At 39.7% G+C, this 15,475-nt stretch overlaps 1 protein-coding gene across 3 annotated transcripts in view; it reads right to left on the bottom strand.

Annotated features, from left to right (window-relative positions):
• lekr1 (Leucine-, glutamate- and lysine-rich protein 1) overlaps positions 1–3,596 on the bottom strand; it is a 140,198-nt gene extending 136,602 nt beyond the window's left edge. The window contains exons 1-2 of one of the 3 annotated variants that reach the window (XM_079374447.1): positions 3,384–3,596; positions 706–788 (exon numbers count right to left, since the gene is read on the bottom strand). In XM_079374447.1, coding sequence (XP_079230573.1) covers positions 706–753 — 48 coding nt within the window. In that variant the 5' untranslated portion in view covers positions 754–788; positions 3,384–3,596. Of the gene's footprint in view, positions 1–705; positions 789–1,380; positions 1,554–3,383 lie in introns of those variants that run through there. The other 2 variants (XM_079374446.1, XM_079374448.1) reach the window with 2 other exon arrangements.
• Positions 3,597–15,475: the final 11,879 nt, after the last annotated feature.

Below are 15,475 nucleotides of genomic sequence, written 5' to 3'. Positions count from 1 at the left end.
ACTAAAAAGGAGTTCATTTAAATGGGATCCTCCCTATGTAAAGTTGTTTCATAAAGCAAGGGCATCTTAGGGCAAAATGTGCACGACTTAATCCAAAAAAAAAAAGGTTGGTGAGTGTAGTTTGGTATCTCAGTGACTTGAGTTTCAGTACTGATGTTCCTGGTAGACAGTCTTAAATATATACGTTAAAAGACTTTAAGTAAAAAAAGGCATACTCTGCATTACTTTTAAAGAAAGACATCATTGGCATTTCAAAAACATTGATCTGCCGCATGTCAATGTCACCCTGGCAAGCTTTTATATATTAAAATAGTGAAAAACAAAAGGTAAACTGGTTTAACAAGCAAGCCTGTAGCAGAGTTGTGAAAGAAATATACAGGCGGAAAAAAGGCAAATGTAGAAAGTCTTGATGTGTTCGCTACACAAAAGGTTTGGAAAATATACCTCCTCTGACCCAGTGCAACATGACCTCTTTAGGACACAAAGGCACCTGATAAATCAGAAACAATGAATGCTGATCTTCTCATATCTCTCGCCAGCTGCCCCTGAGCATAACGGATCACAAAGGATCAAACTTCCCTCTCTATCATGCAGAGATGTGAAGTGTCTGTAATTATAACGGAGTACAATAGCAAAAAACTGAGAACCTATGCAATTACATCTGCACAGCGGGGGTGTAAAATGTTTGAAATTAATGTTATTTACCTGCTGTATTTCCAGGGGTAGGGGGTATGAGGGGATGTGTATCTCCATTTCTTCTTTATCAGCTGTCTCCTTAGGTATCTCCTCTATAGGACAGAACAAATGCTAATTTTACTGAATTTACTGACAGAGACACTATAATACAAGCCATCGCATAACCTATCAGTTATTGTAGTTAACTAAAACCATTTAAAAATGTAACTCATATAAAATAATATCAACGTTAAATTAAATAAATAAATAAATAAAATTATTATTGTTGAGGCAACATTCCCCATTTTCATTCAGCTTAACTTGATGTACTAAAATATAACTGAAATAACAATTAATAAAAACTATACAGACATAAATCAAATTAAAACGTCAAATATACAACTAAAAACTAAAATAATATATAATATGTAGCATAATAGTATCACGATGATACTAAAATCACATTGTCTCACATAAGCTAATATAACCAGAGCAATAATATTATTTCCTCTCCCTCGATGACACTTTTGGCTTTTAATAAAAGGAATCACTTTGAGTTTCATTTTAAATCCTTTCGCTATTAGCAGAATAGCACAAATGTAAGCTAGCTTGAACACGAGAACCTACGTTTGCTTTGAATGTCTGATAGCTTTCAAGAGTTTAGTGAAAAGGCTCGGATTTAAAAAGTAAAAAGTATTTACATACCCATTATTTTGCTACAAAACGGCTGAATTCGATTCGTTTAAATCACTGCCCGTGAAAAGCACGCCTTTAGGGTGAAACTTCAGCGTTACGCAGTCACCATGACAACGCGAGTTTCTACGCAAACAGCGTAAAGCATAGAACACTGAACTGTCTTGAGTATTCTCAGAGTGAATGAGCGTGATTCATTTACACAACCCACAAACTGACGGAACAGAATTTATTTAAGGATCCTCCTTAGATATCGTCGTGCCCATGTTTCGCTTCCTCGACAGTATGGGTTAGTAAAATCTAGGTTGCTTGTCGTTTTATCGCGAATCGTGTCTAAAAATGCAGATGAGCTCAACTGCTCTGTGCGTCTTCGTGATGCCTGACCCGCATTTACAGCAGAATAGCGAGGATGTGTGTGATAAAAATAAAACAAGTGGGCTTTGGGGGGATTTTTAGAGAAAATCCTCGAAAGCCCGACCTTATGTGTCTCTCGCTAAACCCTGGAAGACACGCAAGGTCTGGGCAGAGCTTTATTCTGCTCCTATGGGGATCTTTGGTCCAATAGATGTTAATCTAATAGAGAGTGACCACTGTTTAATGGCAGTGTGCCCTGGGGGACTGGGAAGCTTGCGTTTATAGAGTTCATCCAGGCACGCTATGTGTATGAGGGAAGTGTGTAATGTAAATAGAAGCTGAATGAGTGTGTTAGGATATGACTGAGAGTGTGCGTGCGATCCCTTGTGCGTGCCGTGGCGCAAATCTGGTCTTTACGTGAGAGTACGGAAGGAATGGGTGGAGTCTAGAATTAAAAATGAAAAAACTGGTTTAGCAATTTGTAAAATACATATATTTTCGCAGAGGTATTGGAGATGCCCCTAACATTTGACTGCTTTCTGTTTTACTTTTGGTTCTGCTGTAATTGTATTTAGGCTGTTTATGATATTATGGATGCTATTTTTAAATGTAACATTTTTATTGAAGGCTGAAAAGTGTATGTGGAAACAAATATCAAACCTCAAGGAGCCTATGTATTGCATAAAGGAAAATATGCCCTACTATATATAACAGATTGAGTAAACAACACAATAAAATATTATTACAAATAATTATAACACAGAAATGAAACATGGCACATGTGTTTTTTGAATCAGAGATTAAATATTCAAGCAGTATAGACACAGCTCCTGTAAACAGTGGTGCTAGTATGCTATTTTAGAAGAAGAGGGAAAACGTATAACAAACATATAGCCTAGTCTACTTAAATTACATATGTCTACTTTATTATGAAAGAAAGCTTAACATTCTGCCCAGTTAACTGGCACATTTACCAACTGGAACTGCACTATTTTTTTATTTGTAATTTGAAGTCATTTTTAATGTGTGTGTGTGTGTGTGTGTGTGTGTGTGTGTGTGTGTGTGTGTGTGTGTGTGTGTGTGTAGTATTTGTAAGCATAAATAAAGTGTTTATATAACCCCCCCAAAAATAAATAAATAAATAACACAGGTATATGCCAGCTGCACATAGGGTTAAATATTTAATCTATGAATGTGTGTCAAAATGCGTGCCATGTGTCTAATTGTATATGTGTGCGCGTTATTGTTCAGAACTGCTCAGCCTTGCGCTCAGTCCTGGGGGATTTGTGCCTCCCAGGGAACCTAAACATCAAATGGTCTTTTCGTGCTGTCTGCACGCAAAAGTGTGTTAACCCAATCTCGCAAATCAATTCAAGCTGATGGCAAGTATGTCGCTTTCCATATCAGTTGCGTGACTGCTGTTAACTTATCGTCCCAGTTCCGTGAGAGAGTGCTATAAAGTACAAGGCACCTGACTTTGGCTGGAGAGCCTCATGCAAGCAGCCTATTATAGGAAATAAACCCACATTTAAAGAGAATCGAGGAGTGGGTGAGCGTTGTAGCCCGTAATACATTAAAAGAGACAGGAACATGATCTTACATTCCTTTACTTTTCTAAAAGAGACGGTTATTGGCTAAGAATAGGCAATAGGCTTACGTACATGTTTGAAGGGACAGCTGAACTCGTGCGTGTCTGTGTGTTTATAGATGGAGGAAGAGCCCTTGTGAATAGATTTGCATGAGAAACACAGAGGCGATTCGGCTCCTTTCACGGCAGCGCGTTGTGTTACACATTTAAGCGGCGGATGTCGTGACAATCCCCCGCCGTATCAGTTCAAATAACCGCTGTGACTTACTGAGCGCAGTCACGCATCAAGCACAGGGGGAGTGGCTTCAACAACTGCGTCACAACTGCCATAAATCTGCCTGTTCCTCACCAGTCTCCACAAAGAAAACTGGTGTAAAATGTGGGCTGCATTATGTTAATTGTTGCATTTAAAGAATACATATTATGTATAATTACAATTATATATAATTATTTTGTTTTTGTCTGTGAATATATATATATATATATATATATATATATATATTATAATTTGAAGTCATTTTTAATATATAATATTAGTGCTGTAAAAATTAGCGCGTTAACGCAGGCGATTCATTTTTTCAGTTTAAGAGTTAAAATTATTTAACGCAGGGGTGGGGCCTAGAGTTGGCCACCCCACTCATAACTGCTCTTTTTTCTTGACAAGAAGTGCATTTATTCAGTCGCAGAATGTCTTTACTTGCACATCAAACAGGAGACTTTTCAGATGCTTCAGGCCTGAAACCAGCGCTTGCTCTTCAATACACGCACAAAGGCGCGCATAGCCTGTATCATTTCATATCAAATCGCGAAAGAAACTACGAGCATGCAAAGTCATGATAAGTTAAGTCGGAGTTACCAAAAAGGTGATTAAAGCTGCCATAAAACTATGCATGCATGTAATATGTTATATATCATTTACATTAAGAACATGTCTCTGGAATGGTTTTCAAAACTGTCCTGAGCATCCCAGCACTCATCTATATATATTATTGTACTAAACTAGATGATTACATTTTATTCCACATTAGTTTCCCTGTATATAATTATATTTTTATGAAAAATACTGGTTACGCCAATTGTCACAAACCAGTTACACCACCTGTCCATGTTGCTTCTACAGCCAAAGGCCATTGTTTGTTGAAGAAATTGACACTGAAAATCAAGCATGACTGTCAACAAGTTCAACTGAAGTGTTTTTATTCTTTCAGTGCTAAAAAAAAATCTGGCAACACAAAATTATAATAGTGATGAACAGTGAACTCATGTCTCGTATTGTAATTTTAATTTTCATATTGTAATTTCGTATTGTATTGTGGCATCTATTGGGGAAAAGGGGGCTCTTACAGTATCTAAACGCCCCTCACATTTTTGTAAATATGTTATTATATCTTTTCATGTGACAGCACTGAAGAAATGACACTTTGCTACAATGTAAAGTAGTGAGTTTACAGCTTGCATAACAGTGTAAATTTGCTGTCCCCTCAAAATAACTCAACACACAGGAATTAATGTCTAAACTGCTGGCCACAAAAGTGAGTACACCCCTAAGTGAAAATGTCCAAATTGGGCCCAATTAGCCATTTTCTCTCCCTGGTGTCATGTGACTCGTACAAGGTCTCAGGTGTGAATGGGGAGCAGGTGTGTTAAATTTGGTGTTATCGCTCTCACTCTCTCATACTGGTCACCGGAAGTTCAATATGGCAAAATGGCAAAGAAATCTCTGAGGATCTGAAAAAAAGAATTGTTGCTCTACATAAAGATGGCATAGGCTATAAGAAGATTGCCAAGACCCTGAAACTGAGCTGCAGCACAGGAGGCTCAGTAGCCAAGACCATACAGCGGTTTAACAGGACAGGTTCCACTCAGAACAGGCCTCGCCATGGTCGACCAAAGAAGTTGAGTGCAAGTGCTCAGCGTCATATCCAGAGGTTGTGTTTGGGAAACAGACGTATGAGTGCTGCCAGCATTGCTGCAGAGGTTGAAGGGGTGGGTGGTCAGCCTGTCAGTGCTCAGACCATACGTCGCACACTGCATCAAATTGGTCTGCATGGCTGTCGTCCCAGAAGGAAGCCTCTTCTAAAGATGATGCACAAGAAAGCCCGCAAACAGTTTACTGAAGACAAGCAGACTAAGGACATGGATTACTGGAACCATGTCCTGTGGTCTGATGAGACCAAGATAAACTTATTTGGTTCAGATGGTGTCAAGCGTGTGTGGCGGCAACCAGGTGAGGAGTACAAAGACAAGTGTGTCTTGCCTACAGTCAAGCATGGTGGTGGGAGTGTCATGGTCTGGGGCTGCATGAGTGCACTGGGGAGCTACAGTTCATTGAGGGAACCGTGAATGCCAACATGTACTGTGACATACTGAAACAGAGACTGGGCCGCAGGGCAGTATTCCAACATGATAACGACCCCAAACACACCTCCAAGACGACCACTGCCTTGCTAAAGAAGCTGAGGGTAAAGGTGATTGACTGGCCAAGCATGTCTCCAGACCTAAACCCTATTAAGCATCTGTGGGGCATCCTCAAACGGAAGGTGGAGGAGCGCAACGTCAGTGGCAACCTGTGAAGCTCTGGTGAACTCCATGCCCAAGAGGATTAAGGCAGTGCTGGAAAATAATGGTGGCCACAAAAAATATTGACACTTTGGGCCCAATTTGGACATTTTCACTTAGGGGTGTACTCACTTTTGTGACCAGCGTTGAGTTATTTTGAGGGGACAGCAAATTTACACTGTTATACAAGCTGTACACTCACTACTTTACATTGTAGCAAAGTACCTAGTCATTTCTTCAGTGTTGTCACATGAAAAGATATAATAAAATATTTACAAAAATGTGAGGGGTGTACTCACTTCTGTGAGATACTGTATATCATATTAATTATAAAATGTCAGAAATTTAATGAATTGTATTTTACAGATGTAAATTGTAATCTTTGGTTAACATTTTTATCACATAATTTGTTCAAATGTACGCACCCACTTCCTTCTGCTACATTATTAAATCATTTATGTATATTACATTATATTATATGATACTGTAGATTGTTTAAAGGGATAGTTCACCCAAAAATGAAAATTTCCCCATGACCCCCCTCCCCACCTATAAGCCATCCTAGGTGTACAGTATATGACTTTCTTCTTTCAAATGAATACAATTGGAGTGAAATTGAAAGTTAATGGGTGATATCCAATAGTCCAATAAACAGTAAGGGATTACAATTTTCAAGCAATCTACCCAGCTCTGTTATGTATATGTATATATATATAAATATATATATATATATATATATATGTATATACAGTAGTCAACATTTGAAGTGGATCAAAACCTTTCTTTCAACTTTGATTATTTTTTTATCCACTTCAAATGTTGACTACTACATATATATATATATATATATATATATATATATATATATATATATATATATATATATATATACATATATTCAAGTCGTTCAAGTTCCTTGGTACCACCATCTCCAGGACCTGAAGTAAGACATTCACATTGACTCCATTGTGAAAAAGGCCCAGCAGAGGTTGTACTTCCTTCGTCAACTGAAAAAGTTCAACCTGCCACAGGCACAGATGACACAGTTTTAATCAGCTGTTATCGAGTCGGTTGTGTGCTCCTCTATAACTGTCTGTCTGGTTTGGGTCAGCCAGCTAATCAGATACAAGAAGACTGCAACGGACTGTTAGGACAGCAGAAAGGATCACTGGTGTGCATCGGCCCAACCTTCAGGACTTGTACAACTCCAGAGTGAAGAAACGGGCATGTAACATAATCACAGACCCCTCTCACCCCAGCCACAACCTGTTTGCACCTCTCCCTTCCGGCAGACTGTACAGATCTCTGTGCACTAGAATATCTAGGCTTAAAAACATTTTTTTCCCCCATGCCATCTCCAGCTTGAACAGCTAACACAGGAATCATTACCTGTGTTCTGTAATTCATTCTCCACCTCTAATTATTGCCTCTTTCTCAAGTGTCATGTAAATATATATGCATATTGCTTTTTTTTCTGAATGATTCTCTTACTTAGCATTTAGATTCCCAAATGTATAACCCAAATTGTGGAAATGTTGGGACATTTTTTTTTTAATAAAATGAAAAAGAAAAGTCTTTCAAATCACATGAGCCAATATTTTATTCACAATAGAACATAACAAATATTTAAACAGAGAAACTTTACACTTTGATCCACTAAATGAACTTTCAAATTTGATGCCTGGTACAGGCAACAAAGGGCTGAAAAGCAAGAAATGTTCAAAAGATTCAGCTGGGAGAACATCTAGCAACTAATTAAGTTAATTGACATCAGGTCTGTAACATGAGTAGCTATAAAAGGGATGTCTTAGAGAGGCAGAGTCTCTCAGAATAAAGATGGGCAGAGGCTGAAAGAATGCCTAAAAAGACTGAGGAATACTTTAAAAACAGCATTCCTCAATCTCAAATTGCAAATGCTTTGCAAATCTCATCATGTACAGTGCATAACATCATCAAAAGATTCAGAGAAACTGGAGAAATCTCTGTGCGTAAGGGAGAAGGCTGAAGACCTTTGTTGAATGTCCATGGTCTTCGGGCCCTCAGACGACATCGTCATGATTCTGTCATTGACGTTACTAAATGGGCCCAGGAATACTTCCAGAAACCACTGTCAATAAACACAATCCGCCATGCACTCTGCAGATGCCAACTAAAGCTCTATCATGCAAAAAGGAAGCCATATGTGAACATGGTCCAGAAGCGCCGTCGTGTCCTGTGGGCCAAGGCTCATTTAAAATGGACTGTTTCAAAGTGGAAAAGTGTTCTATGGGCAGACGAGTCCAAATTTGACATTCTTATTTGAAATCACGGATGCCGTGTCCTCCGATCTAAAGAGGAGGGAGACCTTCCAGCATGTTATCAGTGTTAAGTTCAAAAGCCAGCATCTCTGATGGTATGGGGGTGCATAAGTGCATACGGTATGGGTAGCTTGCATGTTTTGGAAGGCACTATGAATGCTGAAAGGTATATAAAGGTTTTAGAGCAACATATGCTCCCCTCCAGACGACATCTATTTCAGGGAAGGCCTTGTGTATTTCAGCAGGACAATGCAAAACCACATACTGCAGCTATTACAACAGCATGGCTTTGTATTAGAAGAGTCCGGGTGTTGAATTGGCCTGCCTGCAGTCTAAATCTTTTACCTATAGAGAACATTTGGCACATCATTAAACGAAAAATACGTCAAAGACGACCACAGTTCAGCAGTTGGAAACCTATATCAGGCAAGAATGGGACCAAATTCCAACACCAAAACTCCAGAAACTCATAACCTCGATGCCCAGACATCTTCAAACATTTTTGAAAAGAAGAGGAGATGCTACACCATGGTAAACATGCCCATCCCAACTATTTTGAGACCTGTAGCAGGCATCAAATTTGAAATGAGCTCATTTTGTGCATAAAATTGTAAAATTTCTCAGTTTAAACATTTGTTATATCTATGTCCTATTGTGAATAAAAAATACTGGCTCATGTGATTTGAAATTATTTTAGTTTTCATTTTATTCAAATTTAAAAAATGTCCCAGCATTTCTGGAATTCGAGTTGTATTTCCAGATTTAAATGAAAATATTTTCAGTGTTTAAACATTTGGAACACATTCGTTCATTAATTAATTCTTTGAAAAAGATGTGGGATTAAATGAAAGAAAGAAAGAATAAGAATTGTAGGTGTATTGAATAAAGTCAGGAAGTTCTTGGTTTAAAATACATTAAGGAGGAATCAGTGCATAATTGCAAGCATGTCACTGACCCTAATAACTGACCCCGGAGACAATAATATACACATCAGGGCTGTAGTTCATGTTCATGTAGTTCATGAGTTGCGTAATTAAAAAAGATTAAAGAACAGGTGTGGACTTAACATGGTGATCTTAGATAAACTTTAATGCATCATGTCAAAGAATGGATTAAATTTTCATTGTTAATCATCAACAGAGTGTGCCTGCAGTGGATAAACCATGGAAAGATCTAAGCAATGAGGTTTTCTCTTTGGTACATCTAACCACATAAATCATCTGCCCCACCATAACAATTAATCTCAAATGACATGTAACAGACAACATTAATGGGCTATTTCCACTTGAAATTGTTAACCCATAACCCTTCTAAATCCTGCTATGCTTCACTGTTCATATTTTGGGTGTTCAGGTATCAAAATTTCACTGTACAGTTGGGTCAACGTTCTTATTTGCATATTAATGAAGTCAGTAACATTGAATGAATGCATGCAGGCACACAACCTGTTTAAATAACCAAAGTAAGCACTATTTAGTTTATGATTGGTTGCCTTTTTCTACACAACTCACTATAACATAGTTTTAGCACCACATTTAATGTTAGCACAGCAAAAGCAACATATCTGTTAACAGATGCTCTCTTCAGGAGCAGTATTTTCATCATATTTCAGGGTTGAAATATATGCTTACCCTTTTTTAAGTTACAAATGTGAAACATTGCTTTACCCAGGATTAAAGTGGCCGCAGCACATGTTTTAAAAAGACCGGTCTTGTAGTATCTTGTTCATATGTCTGAAGCAATCAGCGTAGTCGTACTTAATGTTCTGGCTGCTTAAAATGAAGTAAAGCTATAGCTAAAATCGGTCCAACAATAACTAACCCAGTCCAGTCATCACTCTAGTTATTCCATTACCTGAAATCTCTTTACATAATCAACTACAGAAGATTATCAATCCACAAGATAACCCTACACTCCTTTCATTCATAAGCATTCATCAGGTTTTTGAAAGAGCTCCAAGGCAGACCTGCCACTATCTTCCTCTCCCTCAACTACGACTGTTTTAGTGGGCCGTTCTCCAGCCAGTTCTGCCAAATCTGATCTGTATCAGCACCTCTCCGTTGGGTTATCTCCGCCAGACCACCCCTGAGGTAGGCGGAAAAGGGGAAAAACAGTCTTCTAGTCCTGAAAGAAAGAGATTCCTCTGTGAGAAGGCAAACACTCTCAGTGACAATAGCTCCTTCATTGCAATGGCTATTGTGTGGATGTTTACTAAGCTCTGTGAGAGACTGGTGGGAAAGATTGTTCTGGAAAGAATCTAATCAAGCAGTTAAGTGGGGGAAAGGGGGGAATTAAATAGACTGATTGAAGCTGACAGTAAGGAAGTGGCAGTGTGTGTCCGCTTGATTAGAATCTTCCCAGTTAAGTGTGGCATAATTGTGCGATGCATAATGATAATGCAGGTTTCAGTTTGCTCCTCAATATAACACAACTAACTGATCATATCAGGACATTTGAAGCTTTGTGAACACCATGTTTAACAGGTGACATTTAATGATTGTTTCTGTGGAACAGGTTATCTTTGTGAACGTTAAGGAGTTGGCATTGAACAATTTGTTTAGATTAATGTTTCACTAGGTTCTTTGCCTGTAATTTTTCATTAATCAAAAAGCGGTTCAGCGTATAGGCCTATGCATAACTGGTACACATATTCAAGTCTGCATGGAAGCCTTAGAGTAAAAATTCTGACTTTTTTGTGACAATGTGAATTTATTTCTTATTTTAAACTTTACCTCACATTAGTTTTTTAGTTTTTACTCTGAGGGGAAAAAACAAGCTTCCATGTGACACTGCATGTGACCTATGAAGTGGTGGTTAAGTTGTTTTTGTTGATTTTGATTAGGTTGTTGTTGGGCATGGTTGAATTTGTACTCCAGTTTTTAATTAGGAACTGGTTTTGAGCCCAAAGCCTTCACTTCACGCGAACATAAAACACTGAATAAATCATGTCTGGTCAACATCAACTGACTATATCAGCCAAACGGGAATGGGAAATATTAAACAGTATGAACATCAAAAATTTGCCTTTTATATTTGTATGCAACACATTTGTTTTACTTCATAAAGAGTGGCAGTGTCACACAGTTCTGAAATAAACCCATTGTTTATGACATAACACAGTATCTGTAATTAAAGCACTGCTGGAAACACTGCTTGAGATTCCAGCCAACAGCAGTAAAATGGCAGCTCAGCATAAGGACATGAATGTGAGGGGAATTTTAAGTTCTCAGCATTTTCTCTCCGCGACAGATCATGAGAGGCCTCTGAAGAACTGTTCAGTCTTCTCGCATAAAAGCGTACTCGCATATACACACGCACACACATACATGGAATTCCAGTGATGCAGGTATTGTGAGACTATGTGCCCTCACTGTTGCCGTGACAACCTGCCTGGGCTTGTTCTGAGTGAGTGGAATGAGCAGCACTCTGATGTCGGATCAGTTGAGTGGAGGGAGCCAGTGTTTTTCTTTGTCACCTGTTACCTCCTCGCTGATCCCACTGTTGCGTCCCCACAGTTGGATATGCCGACATGTCGTCCCGCACGTGCCGAGCAGGTGACGTTTGGTGCTTTACACAGATGAATGACTCAAATGTTTTTTTTTTCTTTCTCTTTTAATTCTCTATATCAACCGAATGTCTCAGTTAACTCCTCTGAGAGAAAAACTTCAACAATATTTTGGAAATGTGATTATAGGATTTGAGGTGGGTGTCCAGGCCTGGTTTGGCCTCCATGTTTGAAGCTTGATTGGATTAGCAATATGTTCCTTTTTATAATATTACTGAACACATTCCAATGCACCAAGGGGCCTATAGGGTGACAAATATCTGCTATTGTCCAAACCTCTTGCTTAAGGGTTTATATAAGGTATTGTGTGCCTTCGATGAAAACTGTTACCAGTGACTAAGACTAAGGAATGTTTGAAGATGTTAGAGGATGGATTGAGATCCCTCCGGTAAGGGGAAGTTACAAAGGTAAGCAACACCCAGGCAGGCTAACACTTGACACGATGGCATGCATTCTGTACAACACAGGCCTGGAATCCAGCTGGGCTTTTGAACGTTACTTTAGCTTGCAGGCTTTTATAGGAACTTATATTTAAGGGACAACAATGTGGAACAGCTGGTTCAAAGTAGACATACAGTCAAAAGTTTGAATACAGTTGACAGAATTTAAATGTCTTATGACTATTTGCTCTGAAGGCTTCTGTTTAAATAATTCAAATTAGTTCTGTAATCAAATGTAAGTTTTGCCTTTACAAATGGATGAGTTGGAACAGATAGTGAAGGAAATGCTGCCAACATGTCTCCACCATACATGGGAACTCCTTCAAGATTATTCAAAAAGCATCCCAGGTGGCTTCCTCATATATAGTTGCCTGATAAGTCTACAAAGCCATTGTCAAGGCAAAGGGTGGCTATACTTCAAATACGTTTTCATGAGTTTACTATTACTTGAAAATTTGTACAAGAGTTATAAATACAAACAAATTAGACCCTGTGTCCATACATATGACTGTATGTATGTGTATGTGGGTGGGGGTGGGGTCTGGAATGGCTCTAAAGGATTTGTATTAACCCAGATGTGCATGCCCAAATTATTTATTTAGTGTTTATTTAGTGTGTCAGTACACGTGTTTTCATGTGTCTTGTTACTTTACACTTTATGTTAATCAGGTACATCCTGCACAGTGTAAACAATTTATTTTCAAGTGCACACATCAGAGTCCTGTGAATCACATTGGTGGCATGTTGATCAGCCCTGATTCTTGTGATAACCAGAAACTGTGATGCAACAGTCAACTCAACCCTACAATTTTATCTGCAGAAATAATTTTCTTTTACGAGAGATGCACCAAGTTCTTTCACCCTAATGAAGTTCCTCACTGACCCTGCCCTCTCTGTGTCTATCATTTCTCTTAGTCTATCACTCTCTTTTTTCAGTGTGGTTTTATGGGCGGGAGGGATGAGTATTATGCACATACTGCCGGGGCGTATGCATTCCTGTAGGGCTCAGCATCCTGTTCCTTTTGTCTCCACCTCCAGCACCAGTCTCAAGCTGTGCGGCACATACGCTGCCCCTAGCTTCACACCTCCCCCATCTTTTTTACCCTTCCTCTGGGCATCCAGCATATTCCAGAACCTCCCATTGGTCCAGTCAGGAAATGGTGCCAGGGGGTTTGCTGCAACCGACAACTCTGCCCAACCATGACCCAAGTGTTCATGACGATTTACAGGCTTCACTACCATCCTGGATGGTAGGAGTTTTATTGTTTCCTTGTCTTTTCATTTGGCATGCTTAGTGCTTCAGATGGAAGGGGAAAGGCAAATAACATGAAAGGACAGTAGAGACAAGTAGAAGACTCTCAGAATAAAACTATAATTGCTTGCGTGATCATAACAGCATTTAGCATTTTTAATCTCTAGATGTAGGCATGTATGGATTGCAGTTGTTTTCAAATCCATCAGGCATTAAGCACGGACTGAGATCTCTCCTGCCTCCTCACATTTGCTCCACCTGTATATACTAGCAATGAGCCTCACTCATCCACCTCCTTCCTGTTCTCCATTCTCCCCATAGTCCTCGCATTTCCTCTCACCCTAATCCTCCAGATGGAGATTTTCTGAGAAAACAGAGAACTACACAGTCTGTCATGAGAGGTCGAAACAGTATGAAATAATCAACACGTATGCACTGACAGTGGTAATCATGTTTTAGGACACCTAGCCTATACCGAGTACGCAATTCATTCGCATGTCTTTCACAACACCCAAGATTTACTGCTCAGATGGAAGCATGAGTGAGTGAGCTATCAGTGTAAAGAAGGGAAATGGAAGCAGAGCTCTGGACTTAGAGGAACTTGATAACCTGTTGGCCTCTAGATAGAGCCGCTATATATTCTTCAGTCCAATTCAGCCTCCTATCAAGTTTCTGCCCCGCAAATGAGTCCTAACCTCCCTGATCCCCCTATCCACTGCCTGACCTGCTCTAAAATCCAATTAGAGAAACAGACAATGACAGGTAGACAGCTCAAAGAAAAGTGAAAGAACGGCTTGATTGCTCCGTCAAACTGCCAAGCCCTTATAGAAATCCAAAATACTATTTCCCCACAAGCAGGAAAGAGATAAAACAGAGGGAAAGGGCAATAGATAAAAGAAAATGAGATGGCAATATGAATTGGAAGCATGCAAAGAAGAAAATCCATTAGGAAAATCCTGAGCTTGACCATTCATGGAACACTGGCTGTTAGAGCCCCCTTCTTCAGAGCAGAAAGCAGAGGTCATGCAGAGCAGGGCTGCTTTTAAGGTCACGCCAAGTTCAGTGCACAATCTCCTTCCCATATTTGGTCTGCCCCTGTTGCTCTTAAGGGCTTATGGCAGAAATTTGAAATGATGAAAAAAGTGAGCTGGAATGTTCATTGGTTGCAGCTGGGCGTCATTGGAGCAATATGGAACTGGGTTGAGCAGGAAGTATGGGGATTCAAGCATCATGGAGCTCAATGAGCTCTTTTTGGCTCTCCCCAAGCCCCTAACCCTCCTCTAAGAAGCAAAAAAGAAGTCAAATATTTGAAATCAACATAAGAAGACAAATATCTGAAATCATGAGGCAGTCGTGGCCTAATGGATAGAGTCAGACTTGTAACCCGAAAGTCGCGGGTTCGAGTCTCAGGTCCGGCAGGGATTGTAGGTGGGGGGAGTGAATGTACAGCGCTCTCTCCACCCTCAATACCATGACTGAGGTGAGACCCTTGAGCAAGGCACCAAACCCCTAACTGCTCCCTAGGCGCCACAGCATTGGCTGCCCACTGCTCCGGGTGTGTGTTCACGGTGTGTGTGTTCACTGCTGTGTGTGTGCGCACTTGGATGGGTTAAATGCAGAGCACAAATTCCGAGTATGGGTCACTATACTTAGCCACACGTCACTACACTTCATTCTTTGCCTGTCTCTTCCAAACACACCTTGAACAAATATGTCTCTCTCCAATGCGAGATTTATCAGCCATTTAGCAATCTTGTGACTAGGAATTACTGTAGGGAGGGTAGCTGCTTCATGTCATCCAGTGCATGTCTGGAAAGTAATTCAAAGTTGTGCCCAAGGGCTCACATCTTTGATTACGGCTCTCTGTGGCCTTTAGAAACACAAGATGGCACAGGCGTTGGGGGTTAGAAAGGTCAGGGGAAAGCATGCAGAAAGATAACTGATAGTGGGTAAAGAGGAAGGGTAAGGTTCTACTTTTTAGGGTCACATCCCAGCAGGTTGTAATCAGTGACTTCCCTCAAGGGGAAATCCTTCTTGTCTTCTCCCTGCTGA

Source organism: Barbus barbus, assembly GCF_936440315.1.
Source record: "Barbus barbus genome assembly, chromosome: 23".
NCBI classification, from domain to species: domain Eukaryota; kingdom Metazoa; phylum Chordata; class Actinopteri; order Cypriniformes; family Cyprinidae; genus Barbus; species Barbus barbus.
Note: the sequence above shows the minus strand (reverse complement) of the source record. Positions and strands in the feature narration are given on the sequence as shown.